The 18,832-nt window shown below is 33.5% G+C and overlaps 2 protein-coding genes across 21 annotated transcripts in view; both read right to left on the bottom strand.

Annotated features, from left to right (window-relative positions):
• The window catches only part of Gphn (gephyrin), a 641,988-nt gene that overhangs the window by 379,187 nt on the left and 243,969 nt on the right, over positions 1–18,832 (bottom strand). The gene's annotated exons all lie outside the window — the stretch shown is intronic.
• LOC124976698 (heterogeneous nuclear ribonucleoprotein F-like) lies at positions 4,158–5,358 on the bottom strand. Its single transcript, XM_047539539.1, is given in 2 exon segments — positions 4,158–5,280; positions 5,282–5,358. Coding segments are annotated over 2 exon segments (1,200 nt in total).

Here is an 18,832-nt window from a genome sequence, read left to right as displayed (position 1 = left end):
TACAATATCACTGAGTATGGCACAACAAAAGTACTATAAAAATAAAATTCAGTTCTTTAGTAATTTCATTGGCTACTAGTAGAAAATATATAGATATTATTTATATTATGTATTTTTTATTATTTACTTTATTTAGAAAGCCCTGATAAGATTTAAGATGATATTTTAAAAGGTCTATTTCACAACTTCTTAAACAGCTGCATAAATTATACAAATATTTACTGCAGAGAAGTATATTGAAGTGTGGAAAAACTGGTTATATATTACAGTCTTATTGACACTCCATTCTGTGACGGATCAATTTGAGAAATTCTATAGTGAAAGAATAAACTATATACTATTGTAAATATATTTAGAGTTCTCATGATGCAGTCAATCCTATGTTCAATAACATACAAGTTAGGAAAGTCAAACATCAGGGGGGTTTCCTAAAAAATTATAGAAGAAACATTATCCAATCATTAGATAATCTTAAAGGTTTCAATTTTGCTTTTATTAGTTAAGTTACAGTATGAAACAGATTGCACATGCAAACTCACTAACAGTAGTTAGGGAAACCACAAAGGGATAGGATTGTATTCACAGAGCCAGAAACAACAGTGAGCTGTTAAATAAGACTAAAGCGGAAGAAGACAAAATGAAAGCAGTAATTGGAACACAGGAGGAGTAGGAGTAGCTATATAAAGAAGGGCTTTGTGTGCGTGCGTGTGTGTGTGTGTGTGTGTGTGTGTGTGTGTGAGCTATGTTCAAACTTTAATTATTGAAGAAATATTGAGTTATATGCATTACACTACCAACCAGTAGGAGAGTTAAGGTAAACTAATGGAAACAAATATAAAAGGAGTTCATGTCCCTAAAATTTTTAAATAAAGAAATTTTTGACAGAAGCTCTGGCAACATCACAAGGAGTGTGCTGGGAGAATAAATGTTTTGATTTTAAATCTAAGTCCTGAATCTTGGATCTCACCTGCCAATTGCCATCAAAATCCACTCCAATTTCCAATAGGAGGAAATAAGGTTCAAGTTAATTATAGAAACCAAAGTTGTAATTTATTCATTTTATACATATACATGAATGTTTCCATGAATTTTTTTCAAGTCATTCACTCTTCTCCCTGTCATACGAACCAATATGTAGAGATGTGTGAGACTAAACTAAAAAAATTATTATAAATCAACAGAAAAAACAGGACGGCAAGCTGTCACAAATATATAAATTATAAATAGAAGGAAAACAAACTAAATATAAAGGATGTTTCTCTGATCATGTGATTTAGAATCAAGAACAGTTCATTTACCACTTATATATAGCTATTAATACTCTACATTATAACAGTAAAGTGTTTAAAAGCACAAATTAATTTTTTTTCTTTTGTTGTATTGGAGATTGAACCCAGGGGTGCTCCACCACTGATCTACATCAGCAGTTCTATTTATTTTACTTTATTTTGAGACAGGGTCTTCCTAAGTTTCCCAGGTTGGGAACAAAGATTTATTTTGGGATGATAGGAATGTTCAAACTTGCCCAAATCTAAAAAAAAAAAAAAATCATTGAATTGTGCAATTAAAAAGGGTCAATTTTATGGTACTTATGTTTGAAATGAAACTGTAGACATGAATGTGCAAATCTGTAAATATATTAAAATTACTGAAGTGCACACTTAAAATGGATTAATTTTATGGTATATAAAGTATATTTCAATAAAATTTTAAAATTTTATTGTTTCCCTAGCTGTGTCTGCTTCTGTTAAAATAGTTAATAAATAAAATCAATAATGCAAATAGTTTGTTATATCAACAGACATGTATCTTGTGTTTCCATATTAACTAATTATATGAGAAAACATACCAGATTGAACTTACCTCAAAAATTTTTTTTTCAGCAAAATAGGCATATTTGTTTCTGTTAATTATTCATGCCACCTGTGGAGAGCAGGATGTGTCCTGTTCTTAATTACTCCATGTTTTATAGGACAGCAGTCGTCTATCCCTGAGTTACCCCATTTTATAAAGCAAAAGTTTGTCCTCAGCTACCACACTTCGAGTACAAGTGCTAAAGCAGAATGACTTAGTAACTTGTCTAGGAAAACTCATAACTAACAGGTGTAAGACAAGCAGAACTCAACAGAAAAAATAACTCCCTGCTGCATAGCACAATCAAGGCACAAATTGATGAATTAATCATGTTAATACCAAATGACCACCTGTGATGTTATCAAATTAAATCAGAAGCACATAGATGCATGGGTAGAAGCTCATGGATACATGGATAAATCATTATATGTAAACCCATATCAGAGAAACCAGGTCTGTGAGCTTATCAGATATTAGATCCTTGCAAACCACCTGCTACCTGAAACATAAAAAGTTAAGCACCAAAGATAGCAGTAAGGCTGCACACACTAAGTTTTCATCTTAACAGAGCACCCAGTGAATTAATCATAAGATCCCCAGGCCAAGAACTCCCACCTCTATCCTGGGGACTTCAGTTCAGGTCAATTTCCCTGCTTGAACATACTTTGAAACTGCCTGCCATTCAGACCCTCTGATTGAACAAGTTCTATGTCATGAATAGCTCTTACCCTGAAAAAGTTTTTCAGCTGGTTCCTAATCATATCTGACCACCTACAATGTTTGCATTTGTATCATCTGTGTTTGCTCTTAGCACTGCTTCTTGAAACCCTATGGTCACCTTAACCATTTCTTAGCAGTTCTATAACCTATATATCATTGTGTAAAATGTGATGTGTAACTTGGGTGTTACAGATGTTAGTAACTAAGACTGGAATGGAATAAAACTGGTAATTGCCCCACCATGGCTGATAAATGAACCACAAATACTAGGTGAATTAAAGTCCATGAAAGTGATGTGGCTTGGGAACTTGGGAAATGTTAATAAATTCTGACACTGCAGTCAGAATCTGGTCTATGTCAATGATATCATTAATTGAACATATCACCCTAAAACTCAGAAACTGAAAACAATGAAAATTTACTATCTCTCTTAATTTGGCAGGCTGGTTGAAGAACATCTGCTCTAGGTTGGGCTCAACTTGGTCACTCATTTACTACCTGGTTAACTGGTAGTAACGGGGCATGATAAATGGGGCTTCACTGAGAGTAGTTCTCCTCCAGGTATCTCTCAATCTTTTCCTGAGATCAACAAAATGCCATAATATATATTCTTTGTACATTACATTACGTGTGCAAGAGAGCTGTTTATTACATGTGCAATACAGTTGGCAGGTACATGGGAGCTCATTCCATTGGTAAAAACAGGTTAAGTAATCAAAAACCATAAGGCAAGGAATATCATTCCACCTACAACATGAAACTCTAAAAAAATTATATGTCAAAGGGCTTTAATGGCACCCCTTGAAAACTGGAGTCTATATTAGAATCTAACATACATTTAAATTATTTGAATTTAAGTACATGTTGGCATATAGTTAAGCACATGTGAGCATCTCATGGTTTGATACTATCAATTCTCATAATTGTGTCTTTTCTTTTAATTGTGGATAAGTCTTTAAGAAAAAAATTTAGTTAACAAAAAATCTAACAATTTTCACTTAGCAAAATACTCCCAAAAGGAAATCAAAATACAAAGAAAGCTTTAAGTCAAGGCCTCATCAATTCCTACAGTATTAGTATTGTGTCTTAGTTCTCAAAACTAACTTTAAAAAGCTTAATCTTAACCTAAAAATTTTAAATGAAGATGAAGAAGAAGAAGAAGAAAAAAAAAAAAAAAAACAGTACAAACAAACATGAGAAATGTTCCTCTTTGAATTAGGGATCTAGTACCTTTGGGTTCTCCAAAAAAGTACATCTCCCCAATGTATTCACTGTGGTGTTGTGTAAAAGATCCACATTTAACACATTTAAAACTACTTTAACTCAGATAACATCACTCTGAAGTATACTACCAAAATGTTAATCAAGAAAAGCGGAAGAAAATAGTTTTTAGTTTACTCAATATCACATGCTAGAAAAAAGTTTGCATGAGAAAACACTGATGAGGTAATTTTTTAATCCAGATTTCATAAGCTCATGATGCAAAATGAGTCCCACAGCTTCCTCTAGTTATAAATTGCTTTTCACTGCTTGTTGGCTGCCTGTGAATATTTGACTGAAATAACTCAAATGTTACTACAAAACTAGTCATATCCACCCACGCTATTCTGACAGCTATGGCCGGCCCCATAACAGCCACTCACTGACTGGCTCTCCAGGCCACTGTAGGTGGCCTGGGCAGCTGACACCCCCATGCCTTGCATCAGCTGGCTGCTATAAGCCCCATTGCTGGCTCCTGTTGTTGAATTCAGGAAGAGTTCTAAATATCTGTGCTGCATGTTTGCCCTGTCTTTTGACATAGTTGCCACAGCTTCTTCATGGGTGGCAAATTCAACATCTACTTTGACTGTCAATCTACCATCAGGGCCAATCTCAACATGGACTCTCACAGGGTTGAGTGGAAAGAAGAAGTTGTAAATGTTGTTCTCGGTTGTTTTGTAGGGCAGCCCCCTCATGTGGACACAGTGGCCAGTGGTGCTCTGCACTGTCAATTCACCATCTCCATATCTATGGTCATACATTCCTGAGAGACAGTAACTGAGGCCTCTCCCAAACAGGTCGGTGGTAAAGCGGTAGCTATCACTCAGGCTGCTGTACTCCTCATAGCCCCCATAGCCTGCACTGTAGGCACCAGTCCTCATTCTCTCCAGGTCCACCTGCTTCACGATGCCAATGTACCTCTGGGCTGTGTCTGGCCAGTCATAGGGCCCTGGCCGCTGCACAGACATGAACTTCAGAGGCAGATCAGAGTATGACCTGACCTCCTCCTGACTGCTCTTAAACACTTCCATGTGCTTCCCTAGAGCCTTTTCAGCTAATTCCTGTGAGGCAAACTGCACAAATGCCTCCCCTGTAATCTTGCCCTTAGGATCCACAGGCAATGTGATCCAATTTGGCACAATTTCCAACCCTGAGAAGAACTGAACTATTTCTTCCTTTGTGTATCCAAACGGGAGTCCCCCAAGTTGCACGAAGCTGTCATTCCCAATGTCAGCGCTGTTTGGACCACTGTGCTTCAATACCCAATCCATCTCAGTTCTGTGTGATTTGAACACCTCGATGTACCGGTGTCCCATGCTTTCCCTGTCTTTTTGCAGGGCCATTTTTACATCATCTTCTGATTCAAGTTCAACAAAAGCCTCACCACAATGCCTGTTTTCTCTAGTGTAAATGAAATGGACACCTGCAACCTCATTGTGCAGTCGGAGAGAAAGTTCTGCATGACCAGGGCAGGCCATGGAGCTTGACCACAAAAACTTCACCTCCCTCAGGTTCCAGCATCATGGACACTTGACAAGACAAATGTCAGACAAGCTTGGGCACAGATTTCTGGGGCTCAGGGAACAATGGATGCCTTCAGTGGAAGGCACTCAAAGTAGAAACAAATTGTACACTGAGGAAGATAGGGCTGATTTCTACTTTCCTCAAGCAAGCGTGGCTCCAGTTCAGGGAACCCCAAATTCCACCTGACGCTTAAAAACGTAGAGGGCTCCGGGCAAAGTCCAGGTGCATCTTTTTTGTTCTTAAATTTCTTCAGGAAGACACGGCGCAGTCCTGCTTCCAAGACGAAGCCAGAAGGACGAAAGGACCAGTACGGGGCGGAGCCTCCATGGCAGACGTCCGCTGCCGAGACCGTGAGGGCACCATTGTGTCACTGTCTCCTTCTCTCTTTCACCATGGTTCCTGCTTCACTTCAAGGATTCCTTACTTAGGCAGTAAGTCTCCTTCCTCCAATGTATTATCCCATCTCTTTCTAGTTCAATATTCATTTTGTTATTGAAGTAATCGTTCTAAAATTGTAATCATTTGTAATTGTCAGTGACCCACTGACTATACAATAAATCTAAAGCCATCTTGCATGATGTCAAAATTTTCCTGATCCAGTCTTTATCAACTAACCTATCTTTCTGGCACAAGGTTTACAAACCCAGTGCCAGACTTCTTTTTAATTCTCCAAATGTTATGATGCTCACTTGCAAATACACTGGGAGGCCATATTAAATGTTGAAAGTCCATGCTTTGGGAGCCAGACAAAGGTCTAAATCTTATCTGCAACATTTACTAACTTTATGACCATGGGAAAGTTACTTGCCTTCTGAGAATAACTTAATTTTTATATTGCAATTTAATGAGATGTGCTCCTTAAAGATCTCTTAAATATAAACATATATGTATATAAAACATTCCTCATTTGTAGCAAATGCTGAATAAATGGTAATTATACTAATGATGATAATTAAAATGCCTAGTGTTACTATTACTGATATCATAACGTAGAATACTCAAGTTTTCAATCCTGGAAACTTTCCATTCCTCTTTGAAGAGTCTTGTCAAATGTTAACTTCTATAGCAAAATCTTCTCTGCCTATAGAAATTCTCAGATTTTTACTCTTTCATTCATTGTCTCATTGCACTTTGTGCATTCCTCTATTTTGTTTGCACAGTGGATTATGGTTTTGTATGTATTAATTATCAATGAAGACATAAATATAAGAACATTGACAAAGTTGTGAATTCTTTGATTTCTTATATGCAGTTGTCACAGAGTATGGCATAAATCAGATACTGAATATATGGACACAACTTAACATGACTATTGCCATCTTGAGTCACAGGCAGCATAATTGCCCCTGAGTAATCCTCACTACTTCTTCCTGCATAGCTTCCCAGTAAACCATAATTAGATAAAATCATTCCAGTCACAATGGCACTTTACAATTGGATGGACCCTGGCTCCAGAGTTATGCCTGACTCTTCAATATTAAGATAAAACAGATAAGGTTCTGAAATCACTTTTGTCCAAATCTATAAAGGCACCCCTTTTTCAGACCCAAATTGCTGATATCCAACTGGTCTTATTGACAGCTAAGATCATGTTTCTGTCGGCAAGTCCCCCAATAAATTGCACTCTTTGTACAAAGGCACTCATTTAACAGAGGTGCAGTTCACATTTTTTTACCACAATCATAAGAAAGACATTCTCTCTTACACTATAGTGTATATATACATGTAACTTAAATGTGTTCAATGAAACAGCAATTAACCTTTATTATGATGACATTTTTCTACACTAACCAAAAAGTGCTGGTAGCTACTATGTAATTTCAAGATCCACTAAAAGTCACAGTGCATAATTCATGAAACCCTGCATTAAAACATGTTCAGTTTTGAATATCCAAAATGAAGGTCAAGAAAAGGATTGGCCTTTAACTTCTTGTACAGAATTATATAATATAGGAAGAAAAATGTGATCTCCAAGAATCAATAGGTCTTTTGATCTGAGTTGATTTTCTTCCAGGAATGGGGATATTTAGATATGGTATCCCATTGTGAAATCCAGTTGAGACTTCTCTGAGTTTGGCTTATTTCACTTAACATGTTGATACCCAGTTCTAACCATTTTCCTGTGGATAACATGGTTTTCAACATATGGTCAATGTAAATAATTATTGACATATTTTATATTTTTTTTTCAATGTCTTCAAAATTGAGCAGTATTTTCCATTTATATTCCAATCTAGAATAACCAAATCCCTTTACTGGTTATCTATGTGAAGATATTATTTACTGGTTAAAGGGTACAAAGTTTCAGTCAGGGAGGAGGAATAAGATATAGTGATATATTGCACAGCACAGTAACTATATTAATAATGATGTATTACATATTTCAAAATTGCTATAATAGATTTTAAGCATTTTAACCACAAGAAAAAGAGATGAGTACATGCATGAGGTAACAGATATATCAAAACATCCTATTCATCCCATAAATATATACAACTATTTTATTTGAAAATTAAAAATAAAACAAAAACCTAACTATGTATTGAATGCATAAATAATATATATAGTTAACTAGGAGATTTCATAAAGAGAATGGAAATATGTACATAGATGAAAACAATCCAAGAAAAGAACACTTCTAAAAGCTGAAAGAGAAATTATTAGGTGCATATGCCTTGTCAAGTGCTGAGCAGGATGAATTAAAAAAAAAAAAAGCCATGTGTAGACATACTATCAGACAAAATCTATAAAATTTTAGACCAGAATAAAAAAGACTCAGACTACCTCAAAAGGAATAAAAATAAGAAACACAGCAATATTAGATTACAGAAGACAATGGGGAAATATTTTAACGTTCTGAGGGAAATTTATTTTGAATCTGCAATTCTATATCTAATAAATATATCAATAAGACCTGGGGAAATGTAATAAAATATTTTTAAGGATATAGGAACTCACACATTCTAGCAACTATCATGTATTTAGTAAGTATTACCAGGTAGTTATATTCCACAAAAACTAAAAATCAAACTAAGAATCAACAAACTCAGGAGTATAATGAAAACATAGTCCATGATAACGACTATGTAGTAGGCCTTGAAAATAATGAGCTTCTGGGCTACAGTCAGAATACTCTGGAAAGAAAAAATCCAAAGATGAAACATGCAACAGATATAATAAATGAGAAGTATAGAAATTTAATGATAGGGTAATAGCATGTGCTGTGAGGGAAGAAAAAGTCAATTGGAAACCTCTGAAAAAACAAGTTTATAATAAAAAAAAAGCCATGATCCAAATATAAAGCAAATCCAAATGAATTGTCATTTTGAACTCATGGGATATAGGAAGACAGAATGCATCTCATTCTGACAATCTTCTTTGAGTAGCAGAAGGTTGAGTGACATAAAACTACAATTTCTTCTCTCTTAGGTTATAGTTATGTAGTGAAAAATATGTACAAGTTCTGCATATTTAAATACAATGCAGATTATAGGGAGAGAAGTGAAAAGAGAATTCTAAACTTTATGTTATAAGAAATGGATGCATGTTATATGAAGTAAAAGGGCTAATCCACCAAAGTGATGAGTCATCATAATTCCAGGGATGGAGAGAAAAAATTGGAAAATGTGAGTAAATTCCTCACCTTTTATAGTAGATATTCCATAAACACTCAACAGATTTAGAAATAAAGAACTGGACTATTGTTTTTCAGTTATGAAAGTAAATATTAGAGTGACTAAAATTGTATGTGAATGTAGTGGGGAGCTGGATGTAGGAAAGAAAGTATATTCCTTTTAATTTAATATTTTTTTCCTTTGTATTAATTATTCTACTACCTTTATTTAAAAATGAGAAAAAAAATTAGGTTTTCTTAGCAAAGCTTGAAATGGAGGAATTATGGGAATTTTATTAATCTATCATTTTGTAGTAGTCTTAGCAGAAATATAAATTTGTAGGTGACAACTAGTGTGTCCAAACAAGCACTTATCAAACTCTACACACATAAATCCTGATGGGGGTAGATCTGAAATTAAGCATTACTTACAAGAGCTAAGGTAACACCAAAACTACTGAACCAAGGACAAACAACAGAAAGCAAGTCTACTTTCTGTAGGTTCTAAGAATTTTAAAATTTAAGATTTCAACATGAAATTAAGACACAGACAATCCTTTTCCTTAAAAGTACATTTCCATTGAAAAGACATGAAAATATAAAGAGTATAAATGGTAAATTTTTTAAATCAATAAAAAAATTAAGTTTTAGGGCTGGAAATGTAGCTCAGTAGTAAAGAACTTGCCTAGCATATGTGAAGCCCTGAGTTTGATCCCTAGCATGTAGGGGAAACAAATCAGTCCTGTCTGTATCCAAGTTAAAAACAAGTTAACTATTCAATATGAATTCATCTAACTTCATGACAAGTAAACCTCACCGAACACACACTATAGTGTCATATGATATTAAATTCTGACAACTTTTAAAAAAACACATTGAACTGTTTTATGTATAACTTGGAAACAAGAAAATAATTTATGGATGTGTTTACAATCAGCAATATTATCCAAGAATTAATCCACTAGGACTTTCTTTTGACAATATCACTAGTGTTAGTAAAAATGTAGATTTCAGGTCAAATTGGTTTGTAATGATTTTGCAGTTACAATCATAAGAACATTATAACAGATTTTTTAAGCACAGTAGCATTTAAGAATTTCTTAGCAGGCTCCTAAAACTGACACCCATCTTCCTATTAATCTCACTCATTTATGTTAATCTTGCCCAGTGACATAAATTCATCAATTCAGATTTCACCTAAATACAATTTATAAACAGGATATGTGCCATCTACATCATTTAGATGAAGAAAGGAATAGGGACTAAGAAGAAGTAGGTGGGAAACTGAGAGTTTCTAATTTCTAGCTCAGTGCTTATCAACTGACAGCACTGATGAAATTAAGACACTCCAATGCATTTCTATGACAGCACACTGTAATTTCTGTTTTTCTAGTAGCCACATTTTTTAAAAAGAAAAAATAGACAAAATTAGTTTTAATGTATTTTATTTAGCCCATTATAATAACATATAATCGTTTTCAACATATGGTCAATGTAAATAATTATTGAGATATTTTATATTATTTTTTTCAATGTCTTCAAAATTGAGCAGTATTTTCCATTTATATTCCAATCTAGAATAGCCAAATCTTGAGTGCTCAAAAGCAACATGTGGCTAGAGGCTACGACAATGAACAGGATAGATCTATATCAATGTTTTAGGATTCTTTTTTTGATTAGGAATTAATTTGTAAAAATGTTTAGCACATACTGCTAGAGTATCTATGTATTTACGTATAATTATATTCATATGCTCTTATCCTGAAATAATATCTTCACATAGATAATATTCTTAAAATGAGTAATTCACTGTTCAAGAAATTCATTCTTAAAAGTTTCCTTAATTATTGCCATACTTGGACTGACCTTTAATTAGATATTATTTTTAAATCATTTTTAATATCATAATGTGAATGCAAAAAAAGTTCTGCTAGAAGTAGAAGTCTGATCTGCTACTTTCTTGTTGCTTATATTAATATTATCTGTAGCAGATGGAATATTTATAGGAATGTTTTAAAGAAACATACTAATCTTCGGAGTTAGCATAATGATAACCATACAATAGAATATATAAATCCACTTAACTTGGTTACCTGTGAATTACAAACAAATAGATGAACACATGAAAGCATCACTGTCAATCACCTTATAATCATAAAGCTTTCTCTTCCCTTGAGATACTCTCCTATGTATACATGCCATTGTCACACTCTATATTAAAATTGGTAAATTTTATATTTCTCTGAAGTTTTAAATGAAAATAAATATGAATGTAAGTTTTAATATTTTCTTCACATCCCCAAACATTTCAATATTATACAGTAAGTATCCTAAGGCGCCAAAATATCTCTTCCACAATTTAGAAGCTTAAAGAAAAAGAAATTTCTTCCTTTTTCATACAACAGTTTAGGCCAGGGCCTCCCAGGGCAATAGTGCTTCTGCTCTATGCAGACATTGAAGCTGACTAAACTCTTGGTTTCAACACTTGAATTCCAAGCTTGTCATAGTCTTCTCAATTCTAACTATAGGAAGAAAGAACATGGAGGAATATACATGCATAGAAGTTCACACACCCAGGTCAGGAAACAAAAAAGTTAAGCTCATATTCCATAGGTTGCAGTAAACACATGATTACACCTAATTGCAACACAGGGTAGGACATGTAGTCTAATTGTGTGCTAAGTTAATAGGAAAGAATGAATTTTGGTGGCTAGGCTACAGTTTCTTCCATAGGTCTTTAAAATGCTCTACTCCGGCTGGGGTTGTGGGTCAGTGATAAGAGCGCTTGCCTTGCACTTGTGAGACACTGGGTTCAATTCTCAGCACTGTATAAAAATAATAAAGGAATTGTGTTTATCTAACAACCAAGAAGAATTTTTTTTTTTAAAAAAAGCTCTATATCGAGTTTACCTACAACTAAAATAAATTAATTAATTAAAAAACCCTCTACTCTGGAGTGTATGCAACCCACCTCAGAGACCAGTGCTCTAGATTAAGTGCATGTGAACTGCGAGAGCCTTCCTAAATTTCATTTCTAAAGATTCTGATTCAAAAGGTTTTAGATAAAGGCTATAAGTAGGCATTTTTAATAAGAACTCTAGATGATTCTGATGTAAGTGATCCACTAAAAAAATTTGGAAAAACACTGCTGTTAGACCTCTGCCTCTAAATTTGTGACCCATAAACACCAACAAAATTTTATAGTAGGGAGATATTCTAATACGAATGGTATCCAAGACTGATCTACTTTAGAACAATGCTTCTTTTAGTAGCCTTTAGACAACCATGAATAAAATGTGAGTGCTACAAATTTTTCAATATCATTTACTGTCCTATTTAAAATTTTTTATAACTTTTAAAAAATAAGAATACTATAACTACAGTCCTATAAATATAAATACAACCCTAAAATTGTACTCAAGTAACATAATTCTCATCCAAATCCCTCCTCCCAAATTAGACCAACCATATGATATCCCAGCAGTACAAATATTTTATGTTTAGGTCAATTGTTGTAGTTTAACTGACTTGCTGAAATTTCTTTTTTCTTTTTTTTCTTTTCTTCTTTTGGTATTGGGGATTGAACCCAGGGGAGCTCTACCTTCGAGCTATATCCACAGTCCTTTTTATTTTCTTATTTTTGAGACAAGGTCTCCCTCAGTTGCTTATAGCCTCACTAAATTGCTGATGTTGACCTCAAACTCATGGTCCTCCTGCCTTAGCCTCCCACCTTGCTGAGATTACAAGCATGTGCCATCACACCTGGCTGACTTACTGGAATCAAAGTCAAAGCCACCTAACACAATTAGAAATGAGAGTAAATGCAAAATTCAGACAGAAAAAAATGATGAAGTGATAGAACAGAGTCAGTCCAGACTCATTTCTTTTATTTTAAATTTAATCATCAGATTATCTGCATAGGTAAAATATGAGGGTCAATGATATTTTGAATTTTACTGAACCTTGATAAACTTTAATTTATTTTGTTCCTACTACCAAAAAAGAATAAAAAAAAAGCCTAACAACAAAAAGAGTTACATGATATCATACCTCAACCTTACTTTAAAAAAACAAAAAACAAAAAACAAAACAAAACAAAACAAAAAACAAAAAACAAAAACAGAGCCACATGTTGTGGCTGTAATCCCAGATACTCAGAAGACTAATACAGGAGGACAGCAAACTTTAGGCTAACCTGGTCAACTTACTGTGAGACCTTGTTTCAAACAAAACAAAATGGTTGGGGATGTAGCTCAGCAGCAGAGCAACTGCCTAGCATGCACAGTGAGGTCCTTGGTTTGATCACTAGTACTGTAAAAAATAAATAAGTAAAAGGTGAAAGATTTATACGATCTGAAGAGAAACCAGAGTTAGAGTTAGGGTTAGGGAGGAGGGCAAGAATGGAGGAAAGAAGGACTGTATAGAGGGAAAAGAGGAGTGGGAGGGGTGGAGGGAAGGGAAAAAATAACAGAATGAATCAAACAACATTACCCTATGTAAATTTATGATTACACAAATGGTATGCCTTTACGCCATGTACAAACAGAGAAACAACATGTATCCCATTTGTTTACAATAAAAAAATAAATAAATAAGTAAATTAATAAATACATAAATGAAAACTTCTAAAAAACTAAATACACTGGGACCACCATTCTTTCTCCCTCTTATCAAGTTAATGCATATTTCTCTACTTTTTGAATCTTACCACAATGGTTACTACTTTTATGTAAGGCCTCTTCATACTTCCAGACTCAGAGTATATAGCACTATGATAATAAGACTTATTATAGTATCAGAATACTAATACATGCTGTCAGAGCCAAAATCAGAACCCCAGTCAAGAAATGCCTTCAGAAAGAACTCATAATCTTAAAGAGATGACATGCAAAGAAATGAAGATAGAGAACACAGACCTTTCGCTCTTCGCAAAATTTAGTACAAAATAAATCACAGACCTAAATATAAAACACAAAATTATAAAACTACCAGAAGGAATAAATAAAATATAAACCCCCATAGACTCATATAAATACAGTTGGCATGATCTGAATCACTGTGATCCCCTGCCAAAATTCATCTGTTGAAAGCTAATCCCCAAGATGAGAGTTTGGGGGAAGTGATTAGTTCATGAAGGCTGAGCCCTAATGAACTGGATAGTGTCCCTATAAAAGAGGTCTGAGAGAAATTCCTTTCACCTTCAACCATGTGAGGTTATAATTAGAAGACAGCTATTTATGAACCAGAAGGTGGGCCCTCACCAGACACTGAACAGGTGGGTCCTAGATCTTGGACTTTCCAGCCTCCAGAACTATAAGAAATAAATTCCTAATATTTATAAGCTACATAGTTTGTACTATTTTGTTATAACAACTCCAATAGACTAAGATCATACTCAATTGAACACTGACTAAGAAGCACAGAACATAAAATGGAACAAAGATGGTCTTTTCAACAAATGGTGCTGGGAGAACCAGACATCTGCATGAAAAAAGAAAAAAAACATGAATCTGGAGCAGATCTTACACCATTCAAAAAAAATTAACTCAAAATGGATCATTGAGTTGAATGTAAAATGCAAAACTATAAAACTTCTAAGAGAAAAATTAGATGACTTTGGGTATGGAGATACCCTTTTAGCTACAACACCAAAGGCACAATCCACAAAATAAAAAGTGGTTAAGTTGGACTGCATTAAAATGAAAACTTTGCTCTTCCAGATATATGTTTGGGATAGTGAAAAGATAATGTAACAAACTGGAAGAAAAATATGTGAAAGAATTTTAATTCAAAATGTAGAAAGCAATCTTAAAACTCAACAGTAAGAAAAATGAACAAAATAAAAATGAAAACCTTATCAAAGAGATATATACATTTCAATAAAGCATATGAAGAAACTTTCCGTATCATATGTCATCAGAGAATTAATTCACACAAAGAGAGACACAACTATATACCTATTAGAATAATCAAAATCCAAAACATTAAATGCTGAGGAGGTTGTGGAGAAACAGACACTCATACTCATATAGCCATTCTGGAAGACAGACAGGGATGCAATATGGTATAGCCACTTTGGAGCACAATTCTGAGGTTTCTTACAAAACGGATTGTACTCTTATTACCATACAATCCAGTAATCACACTCCTTGGTATTTTCAATCCTTTACTTAAAGGATTGAAAACTTACATCCACAAAACAAAACAAAATAAAACAAAACAAAAAAACAAAAACTGCACAGATATATGTAGCATCTTTATTTACAACTACCAAAACTTGGAAAGAACCAAGATGTCCTTCAGTGTGTGAATGAATAAATGAACTATGATATCCAGAAAATGGACTGTGGTAAATTCAGAAAATGGAATATTATACAGAGCTAAAAAGAAATGAGTTATTGGGTTATGAAAAGATAAGGAGAAACTTAAATCCCTATTACTAAGTGAAATAAGCCAATCTGAAAGTCTTCCACTGTATGAATTCAACTATGTGATATTCTGTGAAAGACAAAACTAAGGGGACAATAAAGAATCAGTGGTTGCTAAGGAGGGTTAAAGGAGAGGGAGATATGAACAGGCTAACCACAAAGGATTTTTAGGGCATATATGATACTGTAATGATGGCAACATGTCATGATACAGTTGTCTAAACCCAAAGAATGTACAATACCAAGAATGAATCCTAATGTAAATGATGGACATTTTGGGTGACAATGATGTGTCAATGTAGGTTCAACTGTAATAAATGTACCACTCTGGTAGTAGTAGTTGATGATTAGAAGGCTATGCATGTGTTTTACTTCTGGGTATTAATTCTAGAGAAATTAAACTTGTTCACACAAAAACCTATATGAAATGTTCAGGGCAGATTTATCTGTGACAGTCAAGAGCTAGAAGCAATTCAAATGTCCTTAGAACAGAGAAACTATAGTATATTTGTATAATAGAATACCATGTAGCAGTAAAATGAAATAATTTATTAATACACACACAACTTGGATAAGTCTCAAATACATTATGCTGAAAAAAGTAACACTCGAGAAATATATATACTTTATGATTCCACTCATTCTTGAAAAGACAACCTATAGTAATAGAAAACACATGAGTGGTTGACAAAGGTAGAATGAGGATGTGTGAGTGTAACTATGAAGTCACAAAGGGTATTTTGGGGAAAAGTAAACTTTTCAGCATCCTGGTTGTTATGATGGTGGTTAGAAAAGAAAAAAAATTGTTTTACTGTACTATTATTTTTAAAAAAACAAAAATGTTTAAAAAGAGACAATAAAAATCCAGTTAAAACATCTTGAAGTCTTCTGTATAAAAAATAATCTTTAAGAAATTCAAATCATTCAAATTAATATAATCATCTATATCATAAAAGTTTTACAGTTGTCTGAATTATCTAGATAATAAGTTTGGAAAATAAAAATATAATAAATATATTCTGTTCATAATCAGTAAGACATTTTATAAGTTGCTAAAACATGGAATTGTTTTATATTAAATTTCTAACAATATAAAACAAAATGATGAAGAGGCACCACTACCACATACCTGTTATGGTAATTGACAAAATACTGAATCAAAAAAATTTATAAATAATACTAAGGAAGTTAGAGAAATCTAAAACAAGCTTTATGTTATATATATGTATGTGTGTGTGTGTGTGTGTGTGTGTGTGTGTATACATACATTCACAGTGTGTGTGGGTACATGTGTTCAGTTTAGGAACATGCTGAAGTATTCAGGGGTGAACCATGAGGTCTACAACTATTTATAAATGGTACAGGGAGAGAAGCATAGATAAGTATAGATAAAACATTTGTTATAAAATATTAATGATAATAAATCTATATGTGCAAAGTAGAGCTACCCATCATACCAAATTTTTTGAAAATTTAAGTATTAAAAATTAAAAATTAAAAAAAACAGTTGCCTTGTGCCACCTTCAGTGGTGAACAGCAAGAAGGTCATCATCTGATACAGAACAGCAAGAAGGTCATCATCTGATACTGCCCCTCAGCTTTGTGCTTCCAAAACTATAAACCAAAAGTAAACCTTTTTTTTTATACAATATCCTACCTTGAGTATTTCTTTACAATAATGAAAAACAGACTAATGTACCTCACAAGAAAGTTTTTTAGAAGTTATTCATGGTTATATTAAATCTCCAATAAAACAACTGCAACTAAAATAATTGTCAAGACAAGGCTGCCATTTTAGATAAATCAGTCTAGATCCAATTCAAAGAGGCAGAGTTTTTGTGACTCTGTCTGTAATAACATCTTAACAAAATGTTCTGTCAATTACAATTCATAATCTTTTAGTATTTTGAAACTGTAATCAATTAATCAATAAAATTTGAGTACCCACTATATGTCTAGCATCAGATCATGCTTCATTTATTTTTTTCATTTATTCTTTTTAGATATACATGACAGTACTCTTTGTTCCAAGTATCAGATTTATACATAGCTACATGCATTGTGTGATTCTGTAGCTGCTATGTAGATTCTTCCCATGTATATGCACAAACACACATACACACACACACTCACAATACCCCAACTAAAACAATGCGATTTCCTTCCTTGTTGAAATTATAGGTACTTCCAGAAGATGAACATATTTCAGACTATCAGTCTATTAAATATTGGAATAAACTGGCTGATTAGATTTTCTTTTCCTGAGAAAAGACTTGAAGTGTGAGATCACAAAGGCAACAAGTAAGAAGAGGTTGGTAAGGATAAGATATAGAAAGGAGAGTAATAGCCAGTGGTGGCACCTGCCTGTAATTCCAGCGACTCGGGAGGCTAACGCTGGAGAATTGTGAATTCAAAGACAGTCTCAGCAACTTAGTGAGTCCATAAGCAACTCAGGGAGATCCTGACTCTAAATAAAACATAAAAAAGGGCTGGGAATGTGACTAAGTGGTTAAGCACCTCTGGGTTCAATCCCTGGAACAAAAAAAAAGAAAAAAGAAAAAAAGAAAAAAGAAAAGAAAAGAAAAGAAAAAGAAAGAAAAGAAAGAAAACTAAATTGTGTGGTGTACTACAGTAAATCAGAATGAGGCTCATTCATCCTTTACTTAAATCAATTACATAATCAAGTTTCAGATTAAAGGTTACAGAATATCTAGAGCTGGATGAAATATTATAAACATTACATAGAGATATTCTTATTAAAACCATAAGTTGTGTTTATATCAAGATAGCTGAAAGATAAACAAGGAGACTGCTTGGTGCCTATAAGGTGAAATGATGAGAAGTGATATGTAAATAACAGGCTGAATCCTGAGAGTAAGAATGAAATGAAACCTTTTGATTTAAAATAAGATAAAACGACTACATATTATTTTTCTGATGGTGGTTTATATGGTAATTTGGCAAACATTAAATTCTAAACTTTTCTCCTGTGACAAGACAAAGTAATGCAAGAAAAAAACAAAGAAGAAAAAAAGGAATGAAGTCATTGTTAGCTATTTTTAAGTAATTAAAGAGTTTTTTTAATATGGAAAGTTAAGTATTATATGGAGTGTTATATGATACTTTAGTGAGGGAATCAGAGCCAGCAAGGAAATCAGTTTGGATTCAATGTAAGATAGACTGCTAAACATTGGGCATACATATAACAAAAGGCAAATATTACCTGGAAAAGCAATGAACTTTGTCTCTTTGTTTTCAAATAGATACAATAGCACTATCAGAGTTTAAATTTATAATAGAACTCACTGGGACTCTGAAGGGAAAATAGAGATTGTAAAACAACCAAAAGTAAAAACTAGAGCAATTAAAAAAAAATCACAAGGAAATTGTTTTAGAATCCACAGATAAAGGGAGATGTTTCCCCTGGTGTATG

This window comes from Sciurus carolinensis, chromosome 2 (assembly GCF_902686445.1).
Source record: "Sciurus carolinensis chromosome 2, mSciCar1.2, whole genome shotgun sequence".
Taxonomy (NCBI): Eukaryota; Metazoa; Chordata; class Mammalia; order Rodentia; family Sciuridae; genus Sciurus; species Sciurus carolinensis.
This window is presented reverse-complemented; position numbering and strand designations above follow the sequence as displayed.